The sequence below is a fragment of the Zonotrichia albicollis genome, chromosome 1, assembly GCF_047830755.1.
Source record: "Zonotrichia albicollis isolate bZonAlb1 chromosome 1, bZonAlb1.hap1, whole genome shotgun sequence".
Taxonomy (NCBI): domain Eukaryota; kingdom Metazoa; phylum Chordata; class Aves; order Passeriformes; family Passerellidae; genus Zonotrichia; species Zonotrichia albicollis.
In genome coordinates, this window is record NC_133819.1 from 92,516,738 (window position 1) to 92,540,387 (window position 23,650).

The 23,650-nt window shown below is 38.2% G+C and overlaps 1 protein-coding gene across 2 annotated transcripts in view; it reads left to right on the forward strand.

Annotated features, from left to right (window-relative positions):
• The window catches only part of GABBR2 (gamma-aminobutyric acid type B receptor subunit 2), a 456,372-nt gene that overhangs the window by 85,940 nt on the left and 346,782 nt on the right, over positions 1-23,650 (forward strand). For both annotated transcript variants that reach the window (XM_074546963.1, XM_074546956.1), the window contains exon 2: positions 17,558-17,695. In XM_074546963.1, coding sequence (XP_074403064.1) covers positions 17,558-17,695 — 138 coding nt within the window. The remainder of the gene's footprint in view (positions 1-17,557; positions 17,696-23,650) is intronic.

Sequence of the window (23,650 nt, forward strand, 5' to 3'; positions counted from 1 at the left end):
GGCATCTGCTATTTCCCTTCCTATTTTAAACAGATGGTAGGAAATCAGAAGAATTTTTTTATTTGATTACCTAAGGGGAGTCATTCAAATGAGATTTGTCCTTAAAGGGCTCACAATCACAATTTAGATGAAGAGTGTTTTAGCAGATTCACTCAGTGACATTTTTGTCTGCCAGGATTGATTCAGGGTCTCTTACCTTATCTAATTTTATCATCTCTCTGTTCTTAACCATTTTGTTACCTCCAACCTAAGTCTTCCCAACACTATTTTCACAGATTTATAGAATACAGTTCTCATCTGAAAGACACTATTGTAAGAATAAAATGGGAATTGCATTTAAGTGCTTTCCTCTCGTCTCCTGACTAGCAGTAACTCCAGAGTGAAACACTGTGCACCCCACAGCTGGGAGTGATGGGCTTCCAGGATTTGCTTCCACAGGATGCAGCATGTGCTGGCAACTTCTGGGGCTGGTCTCAGTTCAAGGAACAGTCCTGAGAAAAGCAATGAATGGATATTAGAAATATTTATTCTAAATGAGATCCCACTTTTCTGCTCTGTTTACCAAGATTAGCAGATGCCTTCTTTCCAGGAATATAGCCTAGACAATCTGGTGTTTTCTAGGAGAAGTTGTAATTACAATAAGCTATAAATACCTTACATCATTATACTGTTCCAATAATTCAATCATTACAAGGCATATTATAATCAGAGCTTTCACAAACTCTGACTTGCCAGGAATTATTCTGGGACCTTGGCAAAAGGTGACACATCCTGTGTTTCTGGGTTAATAAACATTGTCATAGTATTTTTCCTCAGCTGTTAGAGGTTGCTGGGTGAACCTAAGTATGTAAAAATGAAAGATGGTATCGCTTGCTTGACTAAATGGTGTTTTAAGAAAAGGTTTTAGACAAGTTAAAATTCATCTAGTTAGAAAAATTGTGCCAAAACAGTGTGAAATTAGTACAGGGAAAACAATTGTCTAACTAGCCACAACAATCTGTAAATAATGCTCTTTATAGTGACTGAGAACAAACCATGATGGAAATGTAATTTAAAAAGCAAAAAATAAAGTTTCAAATAAATTCTTTCATGAGAGCCAGGGAGAACGTTGTTGTTATATGAAGATTAATGATGCCATTCTTTCTCAATCATTTTATATATACGTATATATATATTCCAGTTTCTGTGTTAAGTAAATACTAGCCAAAATAATTTTCTTCTTTCTCATTGCAAAATGATTCCTATTGATGATGGAAAGTGTGATACAAACTGTAGGCTCAAAAGTTTTATCTGCACAGCTTCATTCCAAAAATGGGGTGAAGACCCTATCTTTTCAGTGCTCATAGGTACTGCTTGAAAAAAAGACCTTATTAAATTAATGCTGGAATTGCTGTTGGGTTGGCTGGAATAAGTGCTGCGTTGGAGACTGCTATGAATAGACATGATGTTGTGAGGCTGTCTTGCTTTGCTTTCAGCACTTGTGGCAACTTACTATTGAAATATCTTTATTAATTTTGCTTGAAAAGGACCTCTGGGGATCATTGGGTCCAACATCCTGCTCAAAGTGGCCAATCTTGAAGCTCTCTCAGGTTGCTCAGGCCCTGAACTGTCAGGTGTTGAAAATTTCCAAGGATGGAGGTTTTCCCAAGCTGTCTAGTTGACTTGTTCCAATCCCTGATTGCTCAACTTGCCCTTGTACCTCTTCCATCAGAATTGGTCTTGCTGCAGCTTGAGACTGTGGGCTCTTGTTCTTCCATGGCATGTCTGTGAGGAGAGTCTGCCTCCGTCTGTATTCCCCATCAGGGTCTAGAAGGCTGCCCTGGAAGCCTTCCCTTCCCGAGGCTGAAGGAACCCAACTTCTCCAGCTATTCCTCATGCATTGCATGCTCCATCACCCTTTTGATGTTTCTCCTTGGTTTCTCTCCTGTTCATCAGAATTTCCTGTGTATCCAAAGGCTCAAAAATGAGCAGGCCGCTCGAAATGCAGCTTTGACAACGATGACTAAAAGGGAGTAGTCTGTCCCATGAAACCCCTGGCTGTGCTTCTGCTGGTGCAGAGCAGTCTGCACACACTCCTGCACAGCCCCACTGCTGGCACACATACAGCTTGTTTTTCACCAGACTCCCCCTTTCCTGTCTTGGGGTGCTGCTTGGCCTGTCAGCCCCCAGCCTGAGCTGCTGCTCCTACGTGTGAGACTTTGGATTTGCCCTGATGAAATTCCTGAGGATGCTGTTAACACAAACCTATGGCTTGTCGGTGAAGAGCAGCAGAGCCCTCCTGGGTACAAACATGAGTTTGACTTGGCTGAGCTCAGGTAAATGAGTCATGAGCAAAGGACTTCAGTTTGCTGTTCCAGCAGCTTCCCTGAAGTAGAAAGCTGTGTCCTCTGGGGAGCTGGGTAAGGGAAGTCTTGGCCTCTGTCCCGTTCCACTTGGCCCCACAGTTTCTGGGGTTGCCATGATGTTCCTTCTAGCTCATTCAGCTTCTGCATTTTTTCTGTTCTGTGCAAGAAGTTCTTGAATCATTCATGTAACCAATTGCATTTTTCTAAGCTAATATTACCCATTTTGCTGGCTTCCTATAGTTAATCAATGACTCTAAAGGAGAGTTTATGTTTGCATATCACCAAACTCATTTGTTCAGAAATCAGTGGCATCAAGGAGTTAAGTGCCTTTAGATTCAAGTCTAAAAAGGAAGATAGGTTTGACAAACACTTGCTGGCAGGAGTTGGACTCAACATAACAAGAGGGTTAGCTGACTTTGACCTTTGTGTTTACAGCATTAGCTGATATTTAGAGCCTGTTGTTTGTGTCTCTTCTCAGCTTGAGGTAGTCCAGTCTTACCACTTAGAAGAGATTATTCTTTTTTTAACTGCCAGGCTCAAGATAGACAGGACAAAGCGCACTTCTGTTCTCTTGCTAAAGGTGTCTTGAAGCTATTTGAGTTAAATTAGAAATGTTCCTCTGTCTAGATCATCAAGTGGAAATAAAAGGTAAATTCTTCTCAGGTCCTTGATGCCTTGATGTTTTGGTGGCTTGTAGTAAAAGGAAAGAATCATCCCATGAAAAAATCAATATTTCACCTTAAACAGAAGAAATACCTTTTTGAAGATTTAACTATAAATATTTTCTAAAAGTTTGAGGTCACAGAGTGAGTAATGTTAATAAGAAGGCTTACAGAAACTCTGTGAGGTTTTAAATGGGGTTTATTTACAAATGGAAGGAAATTAAATTATTTATAGCAGATTAAATCTGTGCCAAAATCACTTCTGATTTATTATTTCTAAATAGAAAGCAGTGCTGTTTGCATTGTGCCACTTTTAATGCAGATAGCTGATAAAAATGTGATTTTTTTGTCTTAAAGTTTGCTGTTATGCTGCTCTAAAACTTCATATCAGCTTAATTTATATAGATCTTACATAACTTAGTCATATTGTTTTGCATATTTTTGATTCAATGGCATTTAGACTCACAGCAACCTATTTGCTGGACACTAAGAACTTGTAATTAAGAACTTAGCCAATATTTTCTGGACTTGAGAAGGTACAGGAACTAATGCTGCTAAATGTTTTTGAAAAGGCTAAGCTAGACTGTCAAATGACATTTCAAGGTGCATGTACAAATTTATCACCAATGATAAATCATGGATTAGAAGGTGAATCCTTTCTACTCAGTGAGGAATACAGGGCTTACCAGTGTAAGTTGCTTCTAATACACCTGGTAGAATTAATGCAGAAATAGGTTGAAAACACATCAAAACAACACTATAAAGAGTTTCTTCAACTGTCAGGAACTAGTCAAAAAGAGGAACTATTACTTTGATAAGTTTTGATAAGCTAATCTCTTTTTCAAATGTTGTGGCATAGAGCAGAGGTACGCAGCACTCAGAAGTTGATTATCAGTAGGCTGTGTACCCAATATTAAGTGCTGTAAAGCCTTTTGTTTGTTGATTTGAACATTAAAATGCAAGCTTGGGAAACAATTTCTCTGAGTAACACTGCAAATAACTCTTGTAATCTAATTTTCCCAAATTTGTTTTCTATTGTGATCTCAATTAATTAATTATGTTCATATTTTTTTCTAATGTTTATGGTTGTACACACACTGTTCATAGTTTGTGAATAAAAGAAATTCACAGAAATGGTTGCAACACAATGGAGAAAGCAGTGGACAAATTTTCTGTTTCCTTCCTGTAATGTTATCATCATTAATTTAAAGCATGAGGAGTTCTGAAATCTGGAGGTGTACTTGTTTTGTCATATCTGCATATCTGTGGAAATATTCTGAGCTTAAAGCAGTCAATAAGCCTTTGTGGTTGGGGGAGACATGACACTTTTCTCCCCCTTCCAACTCTGTCATGTTTGCATGCTAACACATCAATGCCACCCAAATCCATGTTAATATTTGTGATTCATACATATCCCTGTCTCTCTCTCTTCTTTGCTGTGGGTGGGAGTCTCCTATCTTCCAACTCCTACAGAACCTTAAACTACATTTTGAACACATTAGAAGAGGGTACTTACACAGTCTCCCATTGGTTTGCATATAGCAGTGTAAATAGGAGGCAGTGGAAGAAATTATCCCTCTTTTTTCCCACTGGTTTTACAGTTTCTAGGGAATACAGTCTCCACTGCACCTGAGGAATGGACTGTTCCATGTTTTTTTGAACTGGCACCTGAGATGTTATTTTATCACCATGTACTTCTTTCTCAGCTCAGCAAGCTGACTTGTGCTTCCAGCTCCATTTGCTGGAGCAGATTTGTTTTGGCTTTATTAGTTTGTTTGAGGTGAAGGGGTTTTTTTTGTTTTGTTTTGGTTTTGTTTGTTTGCTTGTTTCTTTGCTTGTGGATTTCTTTTTTTAAGATTAGTAGGTGGAACTCTACTGCCAAACTGTCCTATTCTTGAAGCTAACATACAGAGTGTTTGTAAAGAGCATTTCCTTTTAACTTCTGTGTTGTCCTTCACCCTCAAAGCATACCAGTCAAATCAGGGCAGCAGGAAGATCTTTGGCAAAAGGCTGTTGTCCTCCTCTGTCCTTGTCCCTGCATGCACATGCTGGCACAAACACGTAAGTACACATCCTGCTTTGACAAAAGGGAAAAGATGGTGTGAACTCATCCATTTCCATGTGAGGTCAGCAGCCATATTCAAACAACTGTAAATATTAGTAGTAATTTGTCAACTTGCTTTACCTGCATTGGGAACCATTTGCATAAACTCTTCTAATTGGGCTGTGGAAAGGGGGCAGCCAGGTGATGTGTTTTTGACCACAACCTAAGTAAAGAATGCTTTTCCTGGCTCTGCTGTGGCATCTGGTCTGTGGCACTGGAGCGTTTGTGCTTGCATTTTGTCAAAGCTTTGAAATCCTAGTCTTGCTGGTATACGCTCTCACTACTGGTTTTGAACTAGATCTTGTGCCTCCCTCCTGCTCCAACATCTTCCACAGCTGCCAATTTTTATGCAGTTTCCAGTAACCAACAGAAAACCTTTTTAGGTCTCTTTTTCTGCACCACTACTTTGTACTAGAAGACTTTAATGACAGAAACCCCTTTGCTCCCCTTGAGACACTCTGAGTGTGATATTGAGTAAGACATTTGAAATCCCATGAGATATTCATAGCGCTGGTTCATTTTGAGAGTGGTTTCCTTGGACAAGGTCATTGCCAATTTAATATTTCACCTGGTCAGGACTTGCACATTTTCCTTCATTTTATCTCCTAAAAAATTGTAAGAAGATTTTAACGCATTCAGACTACTTCCTCTACCTATATGATGCCACAGTAAAAAAATAAAATTGATCCAGAGCTGTACAAAGTACTTTTCTTCGCTTGACAGTGTAGTGTCAGCCATGCTTGACAGAATGATTAGAATCATTGTATTAGCATTTTATACCATTTCAGCCTGTTAAGATTCTGGGTGACAGTCAGTACATGTTTGGCAAAAGAATGTCAAGAATCTGCACTGTTCCCTGTACAAGCTTAAAGCAATTTATCTCTGTTGGAGTACATGGTATAAAAGAAAGCGGGCTGTCTTGAGGAACTTGATATTTGCATGATTTTTTAATTTATTTTTTATCTCTGGGCAGCTTAGGACTGAATGAGTCTTACAAAATCACGGAGATTTTAAGGCAGGGTTATCTCCATAGACAGATGGAAAAACTTACATGTTTCTCTATCCAGTTACTGAACTAGTAAGTGAATTTTCTACTATGATGATTCAGGCAGTTCAGTCATTTACAGTTTATTAGAGTTTAGTCAAGCCATTTTTAGTGGCATTTAGGCAAGTTAAAAAAGTCAATTTGCACAGGGATGAATTCTACTCATGCATATAAGCTTTGCTTGTGGGGTAGCAGAGCATTACTTGCCAAAGTAATAGCAGCAGTCAGGGAAGTTTCAAATATAACCACAGTGGGAAGACAACTGGGCAGATGACAGAGGATTTGGTAGTTTGGGACTTCTTCATGGTGTGTCAGTGAGATTTCTGTAGAGCTGGTTAACAGCCAGCAGGAATTCCTGGTTCAGGAATTCCTGGTTCAGTGAGACATGTCTGCGGGAGTTTGTGTTGGGGTTTCTTATGAAGGAGGATAGTGTCCTCAGAGACAAAGCAGTTCTTGGGCTCCTACATTCATCTTGTAGTGATGGGTGGCAAGCAGGGAAGGAGGTGAGGAACAAATTTTGTTGTGAGTGGGCCACAAGTATGCAACACATTTAAGAAACTAAAGCAAGATAATTAGGGTGACCTAATTACGCTAAGATGGGCATGCTAGCAGACCTTAGCCTCTAGGATAGATTTTATTTGCAGTTTTCAGACATGCATTGAATATATTTGCCTTTAAGCATCTGGGTGGTTGATCGGGGGTCATCTGCAGGTTTGAGTTGTGCTCTTTGTGGGCATTTCACCTGCACCCAGCTCAGCTCTATTTCACTTTTATGTCACATGGCCTTTTTTGGAAGGTGAAAGCATAAGAGTGAACCTCCAAGGGTCAATACTTCAAGGTGAGTAATACTTACAGAAAATCTTAATTAAGCTTAATTAAGGGCTGTAAGAAATAGAGCATTGGTCAGTCTGCTTGTAGAAATCCTGTACTACTCTGCTGAATGTTAGTGGTGAGGATTTATTTGTCATTCTGCTACCTTTTCTTGATCTTGCAAAGGAACAGCTGTTTGTTAATCATGTTGCAATTTGCAGTGTGGAGGCAGTATTGTTGCTTTTATAGCTTTAAAGCTATTGAAATTTAGTGTTCATGCATGAATGTGACAGGACCACATATCAGACAGATCCACCACTTCAAGTTTTTGAAGTGGTCCCTAATCTCTACCACTTATTCTTCTGGAATATAAAACTCATATCAAGGAGAGCCTTTAGATAGGAAAACAACAAATTAAGTTTGGCTTGAAGTAATACCTGTGACAACCTTGCCTACAGGGCTAATGAAATTGGAAACCATTCCAGTGTCTCTCCATATTTCCAAGGTTGATCCTTCTCTTTCCTTTGCCTCTTAGGCTCCACTTTGAGTCAACTCCCCATTCCAGATAAGTCCATGGCACCTCAGGTTTTTGTTGTCAAGGTTGCTAATTGGTACTGGGATTTTGGGGGTTTTTCATACTCCCAAAACTGTGACTGTGAAGCATTGTGCCTACTGACAGGCTGAATGTCATCCCATCTGTGTAGCTGCTGAAATAAAACTTTATTCTCTCCATGATTTTTCTTTTGCCAGGTATTAAGGGGGAAAAAGAATATGATGCTAGCTGTGCTGATATGTGCTCTATCCATTTCCAGCCCAAGACTTCTTATAAAATGGTAAATTATTGTAGTCTCATGCTATGTTAATTCAAGCCAAATTAAAGCATACCATGAATTTAATTTGGCTTTTATGGGCTAACTTAATGGTGGTTTATCCAAAGGATCACACATTATTCCTCATTAGATAAATTAACTTAGCAGAATTTCATTCACTATGGACAAAGTTCAACTGTTTTACATCACAGAAAGATTTTAATTAAAAATCATGGACTTGTGATGGAGGTTATTATACCAGATTTTCTTGACCTTGGAGTAAAAAAAAAAATTTTTTGCTATTCTTAATTCATTATGCCCTTTCTAACCTCTTACTTTGTCAGCTGTATTTTAATTCTGATTTTTGTCTGTGTTTCAAAAGTTCTGGTTGGGGAATTTAAAAAAAAAAACACACACCCAAAAGAACCTCTTTCAAACAATATTGCTTCAGAAAAGTCATGCTGGGAGCTACACATACCACTAAGCACTCTTGATGTTGAATATAATCCTCTAAAGTAGAAGAGTTTCATCATATTTTCCAAAAATGCCAGGTGCTTTCGGACCTTTTATTAAAATTCAAATATATTCTCAAGGATGCTACAGACATCCTTGTGATAGCTTAAGAGATTGTCTCACATTTTCCAGGTAAATGACTTTCAGAAGTTATAAGAACAATTCTGAAGGGCCTTGGAGTCATCTGTGCTTCTTGTCATCCCTGGTGAATGTTTATTTGGAAATTTCTGTGGTTGCGAGCACTGAGACATGGGCCCTGTTGCCGTACAACAGAGGCACACAAGGGAGACTTTATTTCAACATGTCCTTTAACCAGAAGGATGCTGAAGAGGTTTTCTTTCTATATCTCTTCACCCTCAGAATATTTTTTAATTTCATGTCAGAAAAGTATCAAGAAAGATTTCTTTCTTTTATTTTTTTTTTGCCCCTACCATTTTTTGTAAAAATAAAGCCTTTTCTATAAGTAAGTAGGTCATGATAAAGGAAGAATTCATACAGCAGACTTCCCCTACAACTGCTTCTTGCTGCTTGCTGAGGGTCAAGTGATTTTTCAAAATATCTTTGCATTCCTGTCTTGGTTTCAGTTGCAGCTTATTACTGCAGAGAGGGATGCCAGGCAGTCTATCATGTATATCACTGGTACTTTAAATGTTTTGCTCTAGTGCATCTCTATTTTCTTCCACCCACAAGAACTTCTTGATTTTTATTTATGAATTTGGATTTTTTCTCCTTCTTTGTTCTCTTACTTCAGTCTTTCATTTTATTTACTGTAAAGAGAACTGCTGCATACATTTTCAGTACATAACAATTTTCAGTGTACTGAAAAGACACACTTAGAGTTTAGAGATGGTACCCTTCCCTGCATGAGATGATTTTCCTATTCCCAGAATTACCTGGGGAAAAAAACCCCCAATGCTATTAAAACTGAATACATAGTCAGTTTCAAACATAAGGAAAGGAGAAAACCGGTGAAACTATACCTTTAAAGGCAGTTTCAGAAAATTTATTTGCAAAACATAGAATGAAGTACGATGTATTAGTTTTGATTGTTCTTGCTAAAAGTCTTATCTTTTGCATACTCTAGATGTGGAAAACAAAATTCAGTGTCATATTTAAATGACACATCTTTTCACTTTTCTGAATTCTTCCCTATATTCTAAAAATTGCTGGGGAGGGAATGAAAGGAAATCTAACAGAAATATTTCAGAAGAATGTGACTTTGAAATCATAGACTATTTCTGGCAGTGTAATGACAAATAATAAATGGTAATAATGAAAGGAAGAAAAAAACCAGACACAAGTTCAGAATTGAAGAATTGACATTAGTGACTCTGTGAACCTGCCAGTATGGTCTCCTTTAGCTCTCAGTCTGTACTTAAGCAGCAGCTGGCAAATACCTTGTAATTCTACTACAGCACATGTCTAGGAGACAACAAAATAATCAGCAGATTGCAACAATAAATTTAAGTGATAATGATCTTGGGGTTCAAGTGTCTGAAGCAATTAACACCTTCTGAGGTTACTTAAATGCAAAAAACAGAACTGATTTCCTAGGGGCATTTTAAAAAGTATTTTGATTAAAATAAAGTCTGAAGATATTTTCTTCAATTATTGAATAATTAAAATAATTGTTTTGTTAGCAACCGTTGTAATGTTGAACTTCTTGGGAAAAATTTGAATAGCTGGAGAAAGCCAAGCCAGCTTATTCTCAAAACCAGAATATATTACTTGTTTTCTAAATATGTTTGGATATATTATTTTACTGTTCCTTTGGAATTTTTATGCTTTTCCATAATTCCATTTATTTCCATAAACATAATGGCAATGGAGAGTATGGGTTAGGTTGGGAGGAAGAATTAAGTAAGGTATTGGTCTCCCTGTTTATACTGAATTTTCAAAAATATCTGATAGGTGTTTGAGCACCAGAATGTCAGAAAAAAACCCAATACAGTACCAAGACTTAGTTTTGTGTTTTATATATTTACGACATAAAACTGTGAATGTAAGCATCCACAAGTAGCTTTAAGGATACTTGGAAAAAATTCTGATTCAAGAGGGGATTATTTTTGGGAACATCCATCCATTTCAATTAATGCTGATATTTAAAAAAAATCTGTAAAACCATCTTGTGTAATATTTTATTATATTAATAAAATATTAATTAATGGAATTAATATTTTAATTAATAAAATGCAGAAGTGAGTAAGTTAAATAAATGGACTGTACGTTGTGGGTGAGCCAATACAATAGGGATGTTGTAATATCCTCTCTGGTCTAGGAACATTTGAACTAACACCAATTTGATTCAGGTAAGATGGCAAGTCCAACTGCACAACAATCCAACAAAACTCAGTAACTTATACTGTGGAGTCTGACTAATTGCTCATTTTGCACAATAAGATCACTCTAAGGCCCAAAATTGAGCTTTCTTTTAGCAATTCACAAGAAGGTAACTATGTTTTGAATTACTGCTCAAATTCTTACATCCTAGCCAATGTTACCTGAATTCCATTGCTGTATAGCCCTCAAACAGCTCCTGCACAGGACTGGTGGTACAGCCAGGAGAAAAAAAAAAAAAGAAAAAGAAAAAAATAAAAAGGATGTGGATCTCTGGTTCACTATGGACCCCCATGGGCTGCAGGGGGCCAGCTTTTCTCACCATGGGCTGCAGCACCTGGAGCATCTCCTGTCTCTCTTTCCTCACTGACCTTGGTGCCTGCAGGGCTGTTGCTTTTGTATCTTTTTCCTTGTTCCTCTTTCACAGCTGCTGTACAGTGGGATGTTTTTGCCTGTTATTAAACGTGGTATCACAGAGTTTCATCAGCTGAATGGGCTCAGCTTTGGGCAGTGGGCAGTTTTGGAGCTGGCCAGAACTGGCTATCAGTTCTGGGGAAAAATGTGGGGGCAACTCCTGGTGTCTTCTCACTGAAGTCACCCCTGCTGCTCCTTGGCTACCAAAACCTTGCCACATCGACAAGTAGTTGCATTATTACAATGGAGTGATCGTCATATCATAAATAAACAAAATGCTTCTTGATGTTCTTCCGAACTTCTGTGTGTGTTACAGTTCCACATCAGGGAAAAGCTTTACCTTGGAGAGAAGACTTTGCCTTTCCAGCTGAATGCAAGTTTACTCTGAAAATAGGAAGTCAAATTAATATCTGATACTACTGCATGTTTAATCGGGATGGAAACATAGACAGAGTCAGTTTTGATTACAGAGGATTTATCTATTTGCTACATCCCAATTTCATTTAATATTGGAGTTCTTAAATTGGAATCATTCAGTGTAAATGTTATATACTCCAAGAGATAGTAACAAAACTGAAAATATAAGTCATATAATAAAAAAAGGGTATTGTTGGGAAAAGTAAATATACTTCTCTTATAAGGAGAGACAGGAAGTCTTTGTTTATCTTGCTTGGTGGACTCAGTTCCAAACAGTGAACTGAGTAAAAAGAAAATGTCATTGAGCAAGGGGCTGAGCCTTCACAAGGTGTTTAGACAGGCTCTTAGGACACAAGGGGACAGAGGAGCAAGTGGTCCCCTTTGCTTTGACATCAGTCATTGAAGTGGCTGGTGGCACCTAAGGCAGAATATAAGCTGCTAAATGAGAAGCCAAGCACCAGTACCATAGAGGTAGCACGTGGTGAGCTGTGCAGCAGGCAGAATCAGATAAAAAAGTTGCTAGATAAAGTCTAGAAGTATGTCAAGAGGTGTCAAGGTAAGAGAGTTCATTTACTGGGAAATATTTCACTGAATAGATTAAGTCCTCCACTGCTGTTGCCAGTCCTTCTAAAGCAAAACCAAATATGATTGCTAAATATGATTGAATTATTTTAGTTAAATTAAAATATGATAGAGAAATCACATACAGAAAAGCCTACCTTTTGGGATGAGTTAACATCAGTTTTAAGACAGAGAAGTCTAGTGTACTTGCTGGAAGGAGTTGCTTTTATTTTTCAAATGCAGAACATGGGAATGGCTATAGCAGTTCAGACCAGGCTTGATGCAAGTACTTGGCATTGTCAGTTCAGCAGGAAAGGGTGAGATTTTGATCTTGCTTCCCTAGAATAGTATCCTGACCACCAGAAGTCTGTGATTAAAGTGTTTAGTGAGAAAATTGCCATCTCTCCATAAAGAAGTTTTGAATTGATTTTTTGATCTATGAACTAGTCCAATTTAATTTCATGTATTTGTGAATACATGAAATATATTTTATGAACTTTTAGCATTCATAACATCCTCTGGCAAGACATTTCACACCTACTTTGCACAGTGTGAAGTGTTCTAGAACAATTGAAAAGTAGTGCTTTTTCTTTCAATGGATAATTATGTTGTCACCAGATGCTGTGGTTGTCAAAGTGGAGGTTCCAAGAGCAGTTGTACAAACTCATGGAGAGACAATCCAGCTACAGCAATTAAATGCAAAAATATAATTGCTGTCTTTTAAAGTACCAAAATCACAGATACTTGGAAACAGAGACAAACCTCAGGGGAAGCATGCCCTGCCCATATAAAGCAGGCAGGGTTTGCCAAATTGATTGACATTTTTTGTAGCTCTGAGCAGTTGTCTATATGTTCTTCACTGAATTGTCTGTATTTATTGAGGACATTAAAGAAGTCAGTGAAAATTAAATTAAAATAATTGTTGGTGTTCCTCATCTCTTAGCTCCACTTGAGCTGATGTTGTAACACAGTTGTTGATGTTTCTAGGCAAGATTTTGTAGAGGATAGGAATAAGGCTTCATACCTTTGTTCTTTTTGTTCAAAGTCTCTTAAAATATTTATGAGCATTTAGGGCAGATTGCTGCTGAAAGCTCTGATATCACTTGATAAAGTTGGATATTTTATTATGCAGATGACAGCTGTTTGTTAGTCCCTCTTTTCATAAAGGCTCTCTACCATCAATTGTCAGTAGCTCAATAGACACCAAAATAGTTCCTCATGTTTACTTTTACTCAGAAAAAGTGTAGTTGTGCCAGAATACAGCTTGCTGAGAAACACTTCAGCATAGCTATCCAACAGCTAGAAATCTAAACATAATCACACATGTGACCAGAGTATCTGTCCCTGCAATGCTCACTGCTGTGCAACTCCAACAAGATCAGTTAAATTGCAAGTATCTGCTGTTGTGCTAGCCCTGTAATTACTCAAACCTGTCAATGTTATGGAGTTGGCAAAACTTTTTATTGTATGAGAGCCACATGAATTTCTATTCTGTGCACCAAGGACTTGCAGTGTGTTATGCTTATGGCCATGAGGATTTCAGTGCACACCCCAGTGTCTCTTTCACTGTCTGCCAGACAGCCCTGCTGGCAGCCAACAACCCTCACAGGTCACTCCTGCTGCTTCTCCTGACTTGAGTGATGTGTGGCCTTCACATGGGACATCCTTTCTCCCAGCTGCAGAGGGCCTTTGGGTAGGTGGGAGGTCTCTCCTGTGTATTCAGCTGCTGTGCTGTTCTCTCCAGAAATGTTTCTTGCCTGTGTGCACCCCTAACGCCTCAGGCAGTTCTTCCTCCCTGTGTATTCACATCCTTTTCTCAGTGGAGGATTAGAGTTTTTATTTGTCAGCTGCTCCTCTGAAGAGGATTCAGGAAGGTTCACACTTCAACCCACAAATTCCTTTGACTCTTCTCCTTTGCAGCAGTTCATCTGGCTATTTTTCCTAATTAAAATAGGCAGTTCTTTGTACACTTTGTCAGATGCCAGCTGTGATATTAAGCTGTCTTTGTCATAGCAAGAGGCAGGACACTTCACAAACCTTTGCTCAGTGATTTTGTTGTATTTTCCCTTGTGAATTTTCCAGGTAGTCTGTATCAAGTCAGCGTGCTAAGAGATACACTTAATGTAATTATTTCATTAATATGTATGTTTGCTATTTATATTTTGCTTATTCCTGGCTTTTGGCTGAGGGTAAGCACAGCAATTAATGTGTTTGGGGTAGGCAGTTCTCAGCCCCTTCTCCTGAAGAAAATTGTGATAAGTGGCAAATCACACGTACTTGAAATTCTAGTTTTGGTAAACGTATTGCAACCATGGTTAGTGTTTCAATGTGCAGCCAAGTTCAGGGGCACAGCATAGCTGCCCTGTTTTAGACATGGCTTGAAAGGGAGCTGGCTGAGTTCAGGTCATTGAAGTAGACATATTGATGTAAATGCAGGCAAAATATCAAAACTTGGTGATAAAAGCAGTGTTGACTCCTTCAGATTATATTTTTCATGATGCAAGGTTGTGACTTTTTAGGAGGGATTCTCTTCCCTTCATTGTTATCAGTCATGCTACAGGTAGTAAGACAGCTTCTTGTCATCATCATGTGGCCAGGACTTTCTAGCTTTTGCTTTTTAATGTGAATTTTGGTTCTTAGGCAGTCTTCTGTTGTCTTCTGTAAATAGATTGCTGCCAAGGGTTTTCCCTGGACCCAGCTGGAGTCACTTGGAGACAACAATTCAGGAAAACGTTGGGTGGCAATATGATGGGAATTTCAGTGATTGTTGTCATTCAACAGCACTGCCCCCTTTTATGGTTCCATATGTAGGGTTTGGGAATTGAAGACCATGACCAGCAGTGGTGGCCACCTGGGATTTCTGAAAAAATCCAGTTGTTCTCAGGGCTTCAGGAGCTCGCTAAGGATACGTTCCTCAGACTAGAGGCAGGACGAAACCTTTTCTCCTGCTTGTCTGTCTGGCTTGGTCGGGCTATTATTTTTATCCGAATGTTTATTCTTTAATGCTTGTGACAGACTGTTCTGTTGCTTGCAGGGAAGAATGTTATACACAGTGTATGTTGTGAAATGTGACATTAAACAAATGTAAAAGTCTGCTTTCTCCCATCTTTCTCATTTTTCCTTTAATTTCTGTCCCGTGTGGCCAGCCACAGTATTAAGTTCTTGTTCCTTATCTCTGAGACATACTTTAGACTTTTGGGACAGTTTTGCTCAAGGAATAGGCAGAGTCTACTCTAATTATTCATGGTGGCCTAGAAGAGGGAGAACTGAGACTAGTCAGGAGGAAAGCACAAAGGTAAAAACATGGTAGCCTTTTAACTGAATCACATTGAAGAGAATCCCAGGTGTTGTTGTAGGTACTTTGGATTGACCAGTAATATATTTCAGCAGCGTGAACCTTTCACTTTGGGAGAGATGAGCAAACATTTTGGCATACCTTCCCAAGAGAATTGTTGTGTGATTGAAAAGGGGTTGTTGTCATGCTAGTATATTCATAACCATGAAAAAACAAATTAGAAAGATCTTATACCAGTTCTGAACCTCCCAGCAAGCTGACCTGCTGCAACCCACAATTTCTTAAGTTTACTGCAGTGATAAACATTTTGTAGGCAAATAGAAGTTAAAAATGCATCAGATGTTTTGTGATGTAAGGGTGGATTTTATTTCAGATAACATACCATAAGTCCTTATCATTTATTTATTCATAACTTCGACATGGCCCTTCACAGGCTGCAACTTTCGACAGTTATTTTACTATTAACATAATTTGTGTTTCATATATGGCTTATATTCTCCTCAAACTGCTACTTAGTGATACATTTTAAATGTGACCTAATAAAAAAATAAAAATAATTATAGTAACTGGTTTTAAGTTGGTATGAAAACCAGTTCAGCAATCTCTTCTGCTGCAGCTTCATGTCATAAGGTGGAAGAGGGAAAATACTTGGCTAAATGTCAATTAAGTGCAGATACCTAAAGCTCTGTGTCCTTGGCTGCTTTTAGATTTAAGAAGTAGCTGAGCCTTCTGGTTGCACTTGGAATAAACTGGTCTTTGAGTAGGGAGTGGAGGAGTAAGAATGGAGAATGCTGCTTCTTCCAATGATCACAGTCTTAATTCCCTCACAATGCGAGCTTGTCACCAGCACATTAAACTGACAGGGCAGCCTCTGCTGTACTGAGAAGTTTTGGGGTTTTTTTCTGCATTAAGAAAGAAAACATTGGGATATATTATGCAATTTAAGGGAGTCTATTCATTAAATATCTGTGTCATTTTGAATAAGTGGGAGCAATAATTCTATTCTTGCAGATAGAATGCAAATATAATAATTTTTCTTTTAGCATATTAATTCAGTAAGGAGATTAATATAAGCTTCCAAACTTCTTAGTCAAAATCTTTATTCTCTCTGCAGAATGCAATACAATTACTACTTGGATGCTGATAGTAAATGAACTGTTTTATTGAATAGTCATAATGAAATATTGGAGGCTGGTGTGTGATAGTTCTTATAAAGAGTACATTCAAGGAAGACTTTGCAGAGGAGGCAAAAGAGGGCAGAAAACTTGTGTTTCAAAAAGAGATAGGAGTGGCTGTTAGTGGAGCAGTGGCAGCTGCTATTGTATTCTGTTGGTACTTCTGACTTCCAGTATGGTTTGGAATCAAATTCAACCTTCAGGCACATAATTTATTAATACTCTATTGCAAGCTTAGGAATTAGGGTTATTATGAATTATTAATACTACTTTATTCAAGGATTGATATATCTTTTACAATACTGACTAGCATGAGTCTTTTTTTTCCTAATTTTCAGTCTTGGTCTGAGTTTGCAGTAAAATCCTCTACACCTGAAATAATGATCAAGCTAATTATCAGGGAAGCCAAGAACAGGTCAGGTTAGAAGGACCTCAGAATGTCATCTAGCCCAGCCTGCCGCTCAAAGCTGTGTGAGCTATGAGAGCAGAACAATTAATCCTTAGCACTTCAAAAGAATATTTTATCTTTTGAAGACTTGGTGCTACACTCCAAAATGACAGGCTCTCTGCTGCATATTTTTGCACAGAATACTGAGGTTGGACTTTAAGTTGAAGCTCCTTAGGAGTCTTCTTTAAAGACAGAACTTTCTTAACAGAGACCATCAGTAGTCTCAAACTTTCCTCCAACTATAAAAGCCCTGCTGACAATCCGGTGTTACATTACAAATTTTGCTTTGGGAAATGGTAGCTCTAAATGGAGAGAATGTTTTGGTCAACCATTTGCTACTGGACTTTTTTGTTATTTGTCAAATGGTGGTAGCAAAATTCTAGTTTTGTAGAATGAGGTTTTGTGATGGTTTTGTGATGAGGCATTTTTCCTGTTCTTTTCCTATGGCTCATTAGGAGTCCAGAAGAGAGTGCTCGAATTTTTCCTGTTTAGGTCTTATGGTTATGTCTGTGGAACCCCTGATTTTTTTTTTTCTTGCCCAACTAACTACTCAGCAGTTTACTTCTTAGTTAATTTATTTGTGACATTGAATATTGTCTCTCTCTTTTATTTTTTTTTCCAGTGTGACAATGCAAAAGGACTCAAAGCCTTCTATGATGCAATAAAATTTGGACCTAATCATCTGATGGTTTTTGGTGGTGTATGTGCAACAGTTACTTCTATCATTGCTGAATCTCTGAAGGGATGGAATTTGGTTCAGGTAAGGCATGGAATGGAATATATTCTAATGCTGTCTTGTGTGCATTTAAAAAAAATTAGAAACTTAGCTTTGACGCTTTTAAAGCTTAGAATTTTGTGGAATTTTTATGTTTCAGTTTTGAAGGCTGGTTAATGTGTAAAGATTAGTTGCTTGTATATAGTGCTAGATTTTAAGCCTTGGCATTTCATTGTAATCAAAAATGCTTGTGAGTTCGGGGTAGCAATCATGTGTCTCAGATTAATTAAATAAGAATAATGTGTCTCAAAAAGCAGCCTAGGTGAAATCAAGTTCAGGCATGGTAGGGGGGCAAACCTAGGACTTTTTAAAAGTTAGAAGAAACTCATCAGGCTTAAATTATGGTTCTTCAGGGTATTTACTCAGTCTGTACTCAGTCAGAACACAGTAATTCCTATGCACTTTAAAAGTGCTGGAAGTGCATAAATTCTAAATAGTGACTAGGTTCACGTCTCAGTATTTGACTCACGAAGCACATTTATTCCCAGTTGCTCTTCTTTCTGACTTTCTCAAAGGTCAAGTTTGTGGAAAGGTTTCCTCTGCTGAGGAATCAGAATTTATTAATACTGATCTCTGAAATGCAGATGATAACAGCATGATTTTGTTCATTTATTCAATCATCTGACTAGTGATAATTTTTAGATGGATGGCTGATCACATAGCCATTGACTTTTGCTTTTTGATGTGGAAATACCTTGGCTTTCTACTCAATGTTCATATTGCCCCAAAATACTCCTGTATATATATTTTTTCTTAAAAACTCTGAATTATTCTACAGCAAAATAAAAAAATACAAAACAATTACCTGAGGTTACAGTTACAAACAGGCTCCTCTTCTCCACCTGGAATACTCACTGAGAGTAGTGCAGCAAGAACAAATGAGGCATAATTAAGTTTGTGAAGAAGATGATGATCAGAGTACAAATGGGAAAATCTTAGGAGGATAATTAAAGTAGCTTGTTAACTGTGTTTGCAATGCTTGTCAGATCAGATATTTTTTTCCTTCTGCTTTGGGATTTTTTTCTGATATAAAAAGTAATTCCTCTGTGAAACCAGATAATAGTGTGTCTCTGGGGAGAATGGAGAAAATAACAGAAGCCTTGAAACTAGCCTTTAACACTCTCTCTTAAAATTGGCCTAGTTCATGACCTATAATGAAGTATGTGGCTGGAACTCTTGTTGTGTTTTTTTTCAATTTGTCACATGGAATTTCTGTATGATGTAGGATGTTTTAAACAGCTGGGTTTCATTGTGCTAAAGACTTTTTCATTTGCAGTCAAGTTCTGCCTAATACAATCTGGAAATCAATTTGTTCAAGTTGCTCAGTCTGAGGAAGGGTAATTAGAAAGCTTTTAAATTCCTGAATTTGTCGAGATATACGTCCAATTATAGAATGGTATGAAGTATTACTACCAGAGAGCATTTATTTCTCTGTGTTCTACCACTATAGCTGTGACTATGTCTTAAACATTATTTATGATATCAGTTCATCAAGATGTTCTTGACTGCTTGGGCTTAGTATCCTGTGGGCACTAGATAAATCCTCACATGGCAAAATGGCCCTTTATGTCAGGTTTTTAGATCTGGATTGGTTGAATGATGAAAAACCCACAACAGCATGGCTGGGAATTGTGGCAAGGCTTAGTAAATGGTATAGCAGCAATGGCAACAATCTAAATATTGTTTGTGAAAGCGTTATGTCCTGTAGTGACAGCAATATGTGTATCTGCAAATCAGCAGATGTAGCATATATAAGATAGTGGGGAAACAGAGTACAAATCCTTCCACTCCTCAGGATCCACTGTCATAAGTGTCTCTGATTAAAAGCAGAACTTGAATAGAAGGAGAAGATAGAAATCTGTGGTTCTCAGAAGTGGAGCAATAATATTCAGCCTGATAAAATACAAGGCTGTCCTCCCTCAAAACTTGAGACTTCACCTCAAGGAATCACAGCAAACTCACATAAATTGTTTTATGAAATCATGATGATGATGAAGTCATTTCATGTTGCGGTCAGGAAGAGGGAAAACAGCATAGAGACAAAAACTAACCTGACATTGTATTATTGAATAGAGGATTTTCATTTGGATGTCTGACTCCAAAGCTCTGTCCCTGTCCTTGTGCCTGCAGTCATGAAAACAAAGCTCTTAACCCTAGCAGGGACATTTGATTTGGTTTGATTTACACAGGTGTTATGACGTTCCGCAAAGTGATGACTCTCTTACATGCAAGATAAAAGCAGGATAATACTGGTAGTCTTGGGAAAATAGGAATGAAAGACAAATAATACAATATAAGTGAAAGAAAAATAACTTTCCTCACCAAATACAATATGAGGCTTGCTGACTGCAAAACCATTCTGAAAGCCTTTTAGCCTTGATTTCCAAGTTACTGGGTGACTGCTTTTCCTCTGTATGAATTTTTCTTTTCTGCCTTTTCTTCATTCTCTACAACAAGAAGTTGCCAAAACCAAACAGTGAAAGAAAAGGCCAAGCGTATAAATGTGCTGGAAATTTTCATATTTCATTTTCTACTCAGGCAATTACAGTAGTGGTGAGGGAGGGGAAGGAAACAGATTCTTCCAGTGTGTCTTCAGTCTCTACTCTCCTTACTGTATGCTTTTGATAATGATCATGTCTTTTTTACTTAACTGGTTAAATCAGGTCACTGACAGCCTGCAACAATGTGAAATAGGGAAGATTATAAAGGTTGAGGAAAGTCTCAGTCTGAAGGTGACATATCTTATTTCCATGTCATATCAAAAAACAGGTACTTTTCCTTCTCCGGCTTTACAAATTCCGATTTAGTTTTGATCAGCAGCAGAAAGGGAATTTGTGTTCTCAATTAGCTGCCTTCAACTGCTGGCTGATTTAATTATCTCTTACTGTAACAAAATTAATTATTTTTTAATGGAGCATTTCATTTCTGTGAAAGGAGCAAGTTGTTTTAGTCTGCAAAGTCTTATGTCATCCTGAAGGACTTTCACTGAGGTATGCTAGGTGACACAACTTGGAAAATGCTTTTTGAACAGATATTCTTAGCAGAACAAATGCAGGCACCCATTCCTTGGCCTCTCAAATTAAAAGCCTCGCTGTGGGTAATCTCTGTGTGCCAGCAGTCCTTGGTTGAGTGACAGTCTGAATATGGGTTGGAGGCTGCCTGTCCAGCTTTGATCTCCAGGCTGTGGAGTGGAATCAGTTTGAACTTTTGGTGGTTTAGTTTAAAAGTGCCAATAATATCCTGTGCCTTTGACAGTGGGCCTCAAAGGCACAATAGTGGAAAGTTGCTGTTCTGGAAGGGGAATACATCAATGTCAAATTCTTCCATATTAATCTTACCCTCATTCTCTTTCAATATGTATTCAAGGCAATTAAAGAGTGAAGAAGAGCCATGATGAGTATCTCTTAATATCTTGCAAAAGACAAATTATGTATTTTTATTCTGTACATCGAAGCATTCCTGCTAGTATCCAGTTAGTGTGAAATGGAGGAGATCTTTAGTTATTCAGTCTTTCTCTTCTATTTCAGTATATCCATCGACTGTTATCTCCATGTGAATTTCTTACAGTGGCAAAAGTATTTTATATAGATTGCTGCTCCTCTTGTTTTTCATTGTCATCTCTCACTTTTCCTAATTGCTTTGTTAACACAAACATTTAATCAGCATGATGATGATGACCACACTGGTCATCTCTCTTAATCTGTGGAATTCCTTCTCAATTTTTGGGGATTCTTTTTCTGGCATTGTGCTATTGATGTTCTCTTACAGCCTGCTTCATTTACAATTTCATTTAACTCTGGAAATAAGCTTCTGCCAGAAAAAAAAAGTATAAATTTTTGTGCTTCCTCAGAATATCTTCTGTTCCTACATATTTTATGTAATCTAGTCATAACTGCTGGCTTGTAGGCAAGTAACTCCTTCAGGCAATACAGTGATTAGATTGTAATGACATTCAAAACTGAGGAACCTTATTTTGGATTCAGCATCTCATGTTAGAAAGTTTTCTAACAAAATTATAGGTACCCTAATCATGATATATTACTGCTTACTCTTGGGCATATCAATATAGGATGAGTTCCAGTGTTAGAAAGGGGAGTTGGAAAGCGAAAATTCCTGGTTCTCATGCAAGTAGATATTAAAGAGCCTACCCTGAGATTTGTTTTATTGTCCCAGAGATCCATAGGTATTCAAATCCCACCTCTGAGTTACTAAAAAGGCTGCTGGTGTTCAAGAAAATTGGTGATGTTTCTAGCTTTTGCTTCTCTTCTGAAACAAGGCTGATGTGACTGCAGTGTCAGTTCCTCCTAGGAATTTCTGACCAATGGCCAATCGCAACCCAGTTTTAACAAGGGATTTCCCAAAGATTGTTAGCTTCTACACATTGCTGTGAAAATGAGCTTCTGTGGACAGGGATCCATATGAATGGAGGCTGCAAAATGAGCACAGAGAACTTAGGGCCAGCTGTGCTGTCTTCATGTCCAGCTGCTGTTTAGGGAAAGGGGATTGATTGGCTCAAGATGATTGTTAAAAAAACAGGAGAAAAAAAAATTGAGGAAACACAAAGGAAGGGGGAAACTCAAAAGGGTATGTAGTTGGAGCTGAGGTATGTGTTTGTAGAAGCCAAGATACATGTATCTGTAAGAAACCAGGCTTTATAAGGTGTCTGTTACTCATAAAAATTATTGTTAACACAGAATTTCACAGCTATGTTCAAATTAAAATGATGTGGTTAACCATGAAAGTATGGCAGGTCATCACAGAGATTTCTATACTGGCCACTGAATCAAATTTCTTCTTGTCAATATCTGAATTTTCTAAATCCTTATGCTTTTTACCTGGAGCTCCAGCATGGACACACAAAATATTTGATAAAAGAGTGTGGTGTTTTATTTTCTTTTTAGCCTTTTTCATCATGTTTGCTCCAGTACAGTGAGTTTGTGCTACTTTTGCCTTCACTGCACAATTTTCATGTATTATTAGTTTGAGTAATGAAAAGGGCATTTAAACTAGTCTTTGGCTAAGAAGATTAGCTACTTCTATCTATGTGATGCAGGCAGTCCCTCTTGAAGAGGCCTTTTTCCCACTGGAATATGACCTGATGCACCAACAAACTAGAATCTTTCTCTTTTTGGCCCGTAATTCACTATTGTAATCTTCTGTTTTTCTTCTTCTTCTTCTTCTTTTTCCTATGTTTTTTTTTCTCCTGGGATTGGAGGGATTTTATAGATTTTCTGTATTTGTGTTGTGCTTTTAATAGACAAAGTGCATGAGGGAAAAATACCTCTTGAGGCCTTATTATATAAGGTGCAAACCCGAGGACATTCTGGTCCTGCTTTCAGGAGTTGGCTGAGCACATGAGGAAGTTTTGCTCACTTCTCTGTAGGAATGCCCAGGAGCAGGAGAAGAGCAGGGTAGGTCTGACCTTCGGGCAGAATTTCCTGTGAAGTTTCTCCTCATTTGAGAGAAGCTGTGGTGAATGTGGAGGGAGACAGACCTTTTAGTTCTGCAAATCCTCCCCCTGGTGCAAGCTGCCAGCAGGAGCCCTGCCATTACTGATGAGCCCTCCTGAAGATTTGCAGCTGCTGCTGGAGAAGAGGGTGCATGGGGAGTTGAAACAGATGATCAGTGCCATAGCTGCTAATTAGGCTGTGTGTCTCAGTGTGGGGATGGATGCATGCGTGCACAAGGTAGAGCAGACCTGGAAGCAGTTGTATGTTCACCTTTCAGCTGAGAGAAATGGATGCGGCAGTACAGCAGGCAAGACTGGTCTAGGGCAAAATAATTTCTTTAGTTACTTTGGATCCTTTCACAGGGATGCTGAGTCCCAGTGCATTATTGCAGTTGTAGCCTGGGGGAGACATTTACATCACTTTGCTGTTAAGAGCAGAAACATGGTCCACAAAATTTAAATTGCAAAGTTCAGAAAATTTCCAGGCTGAG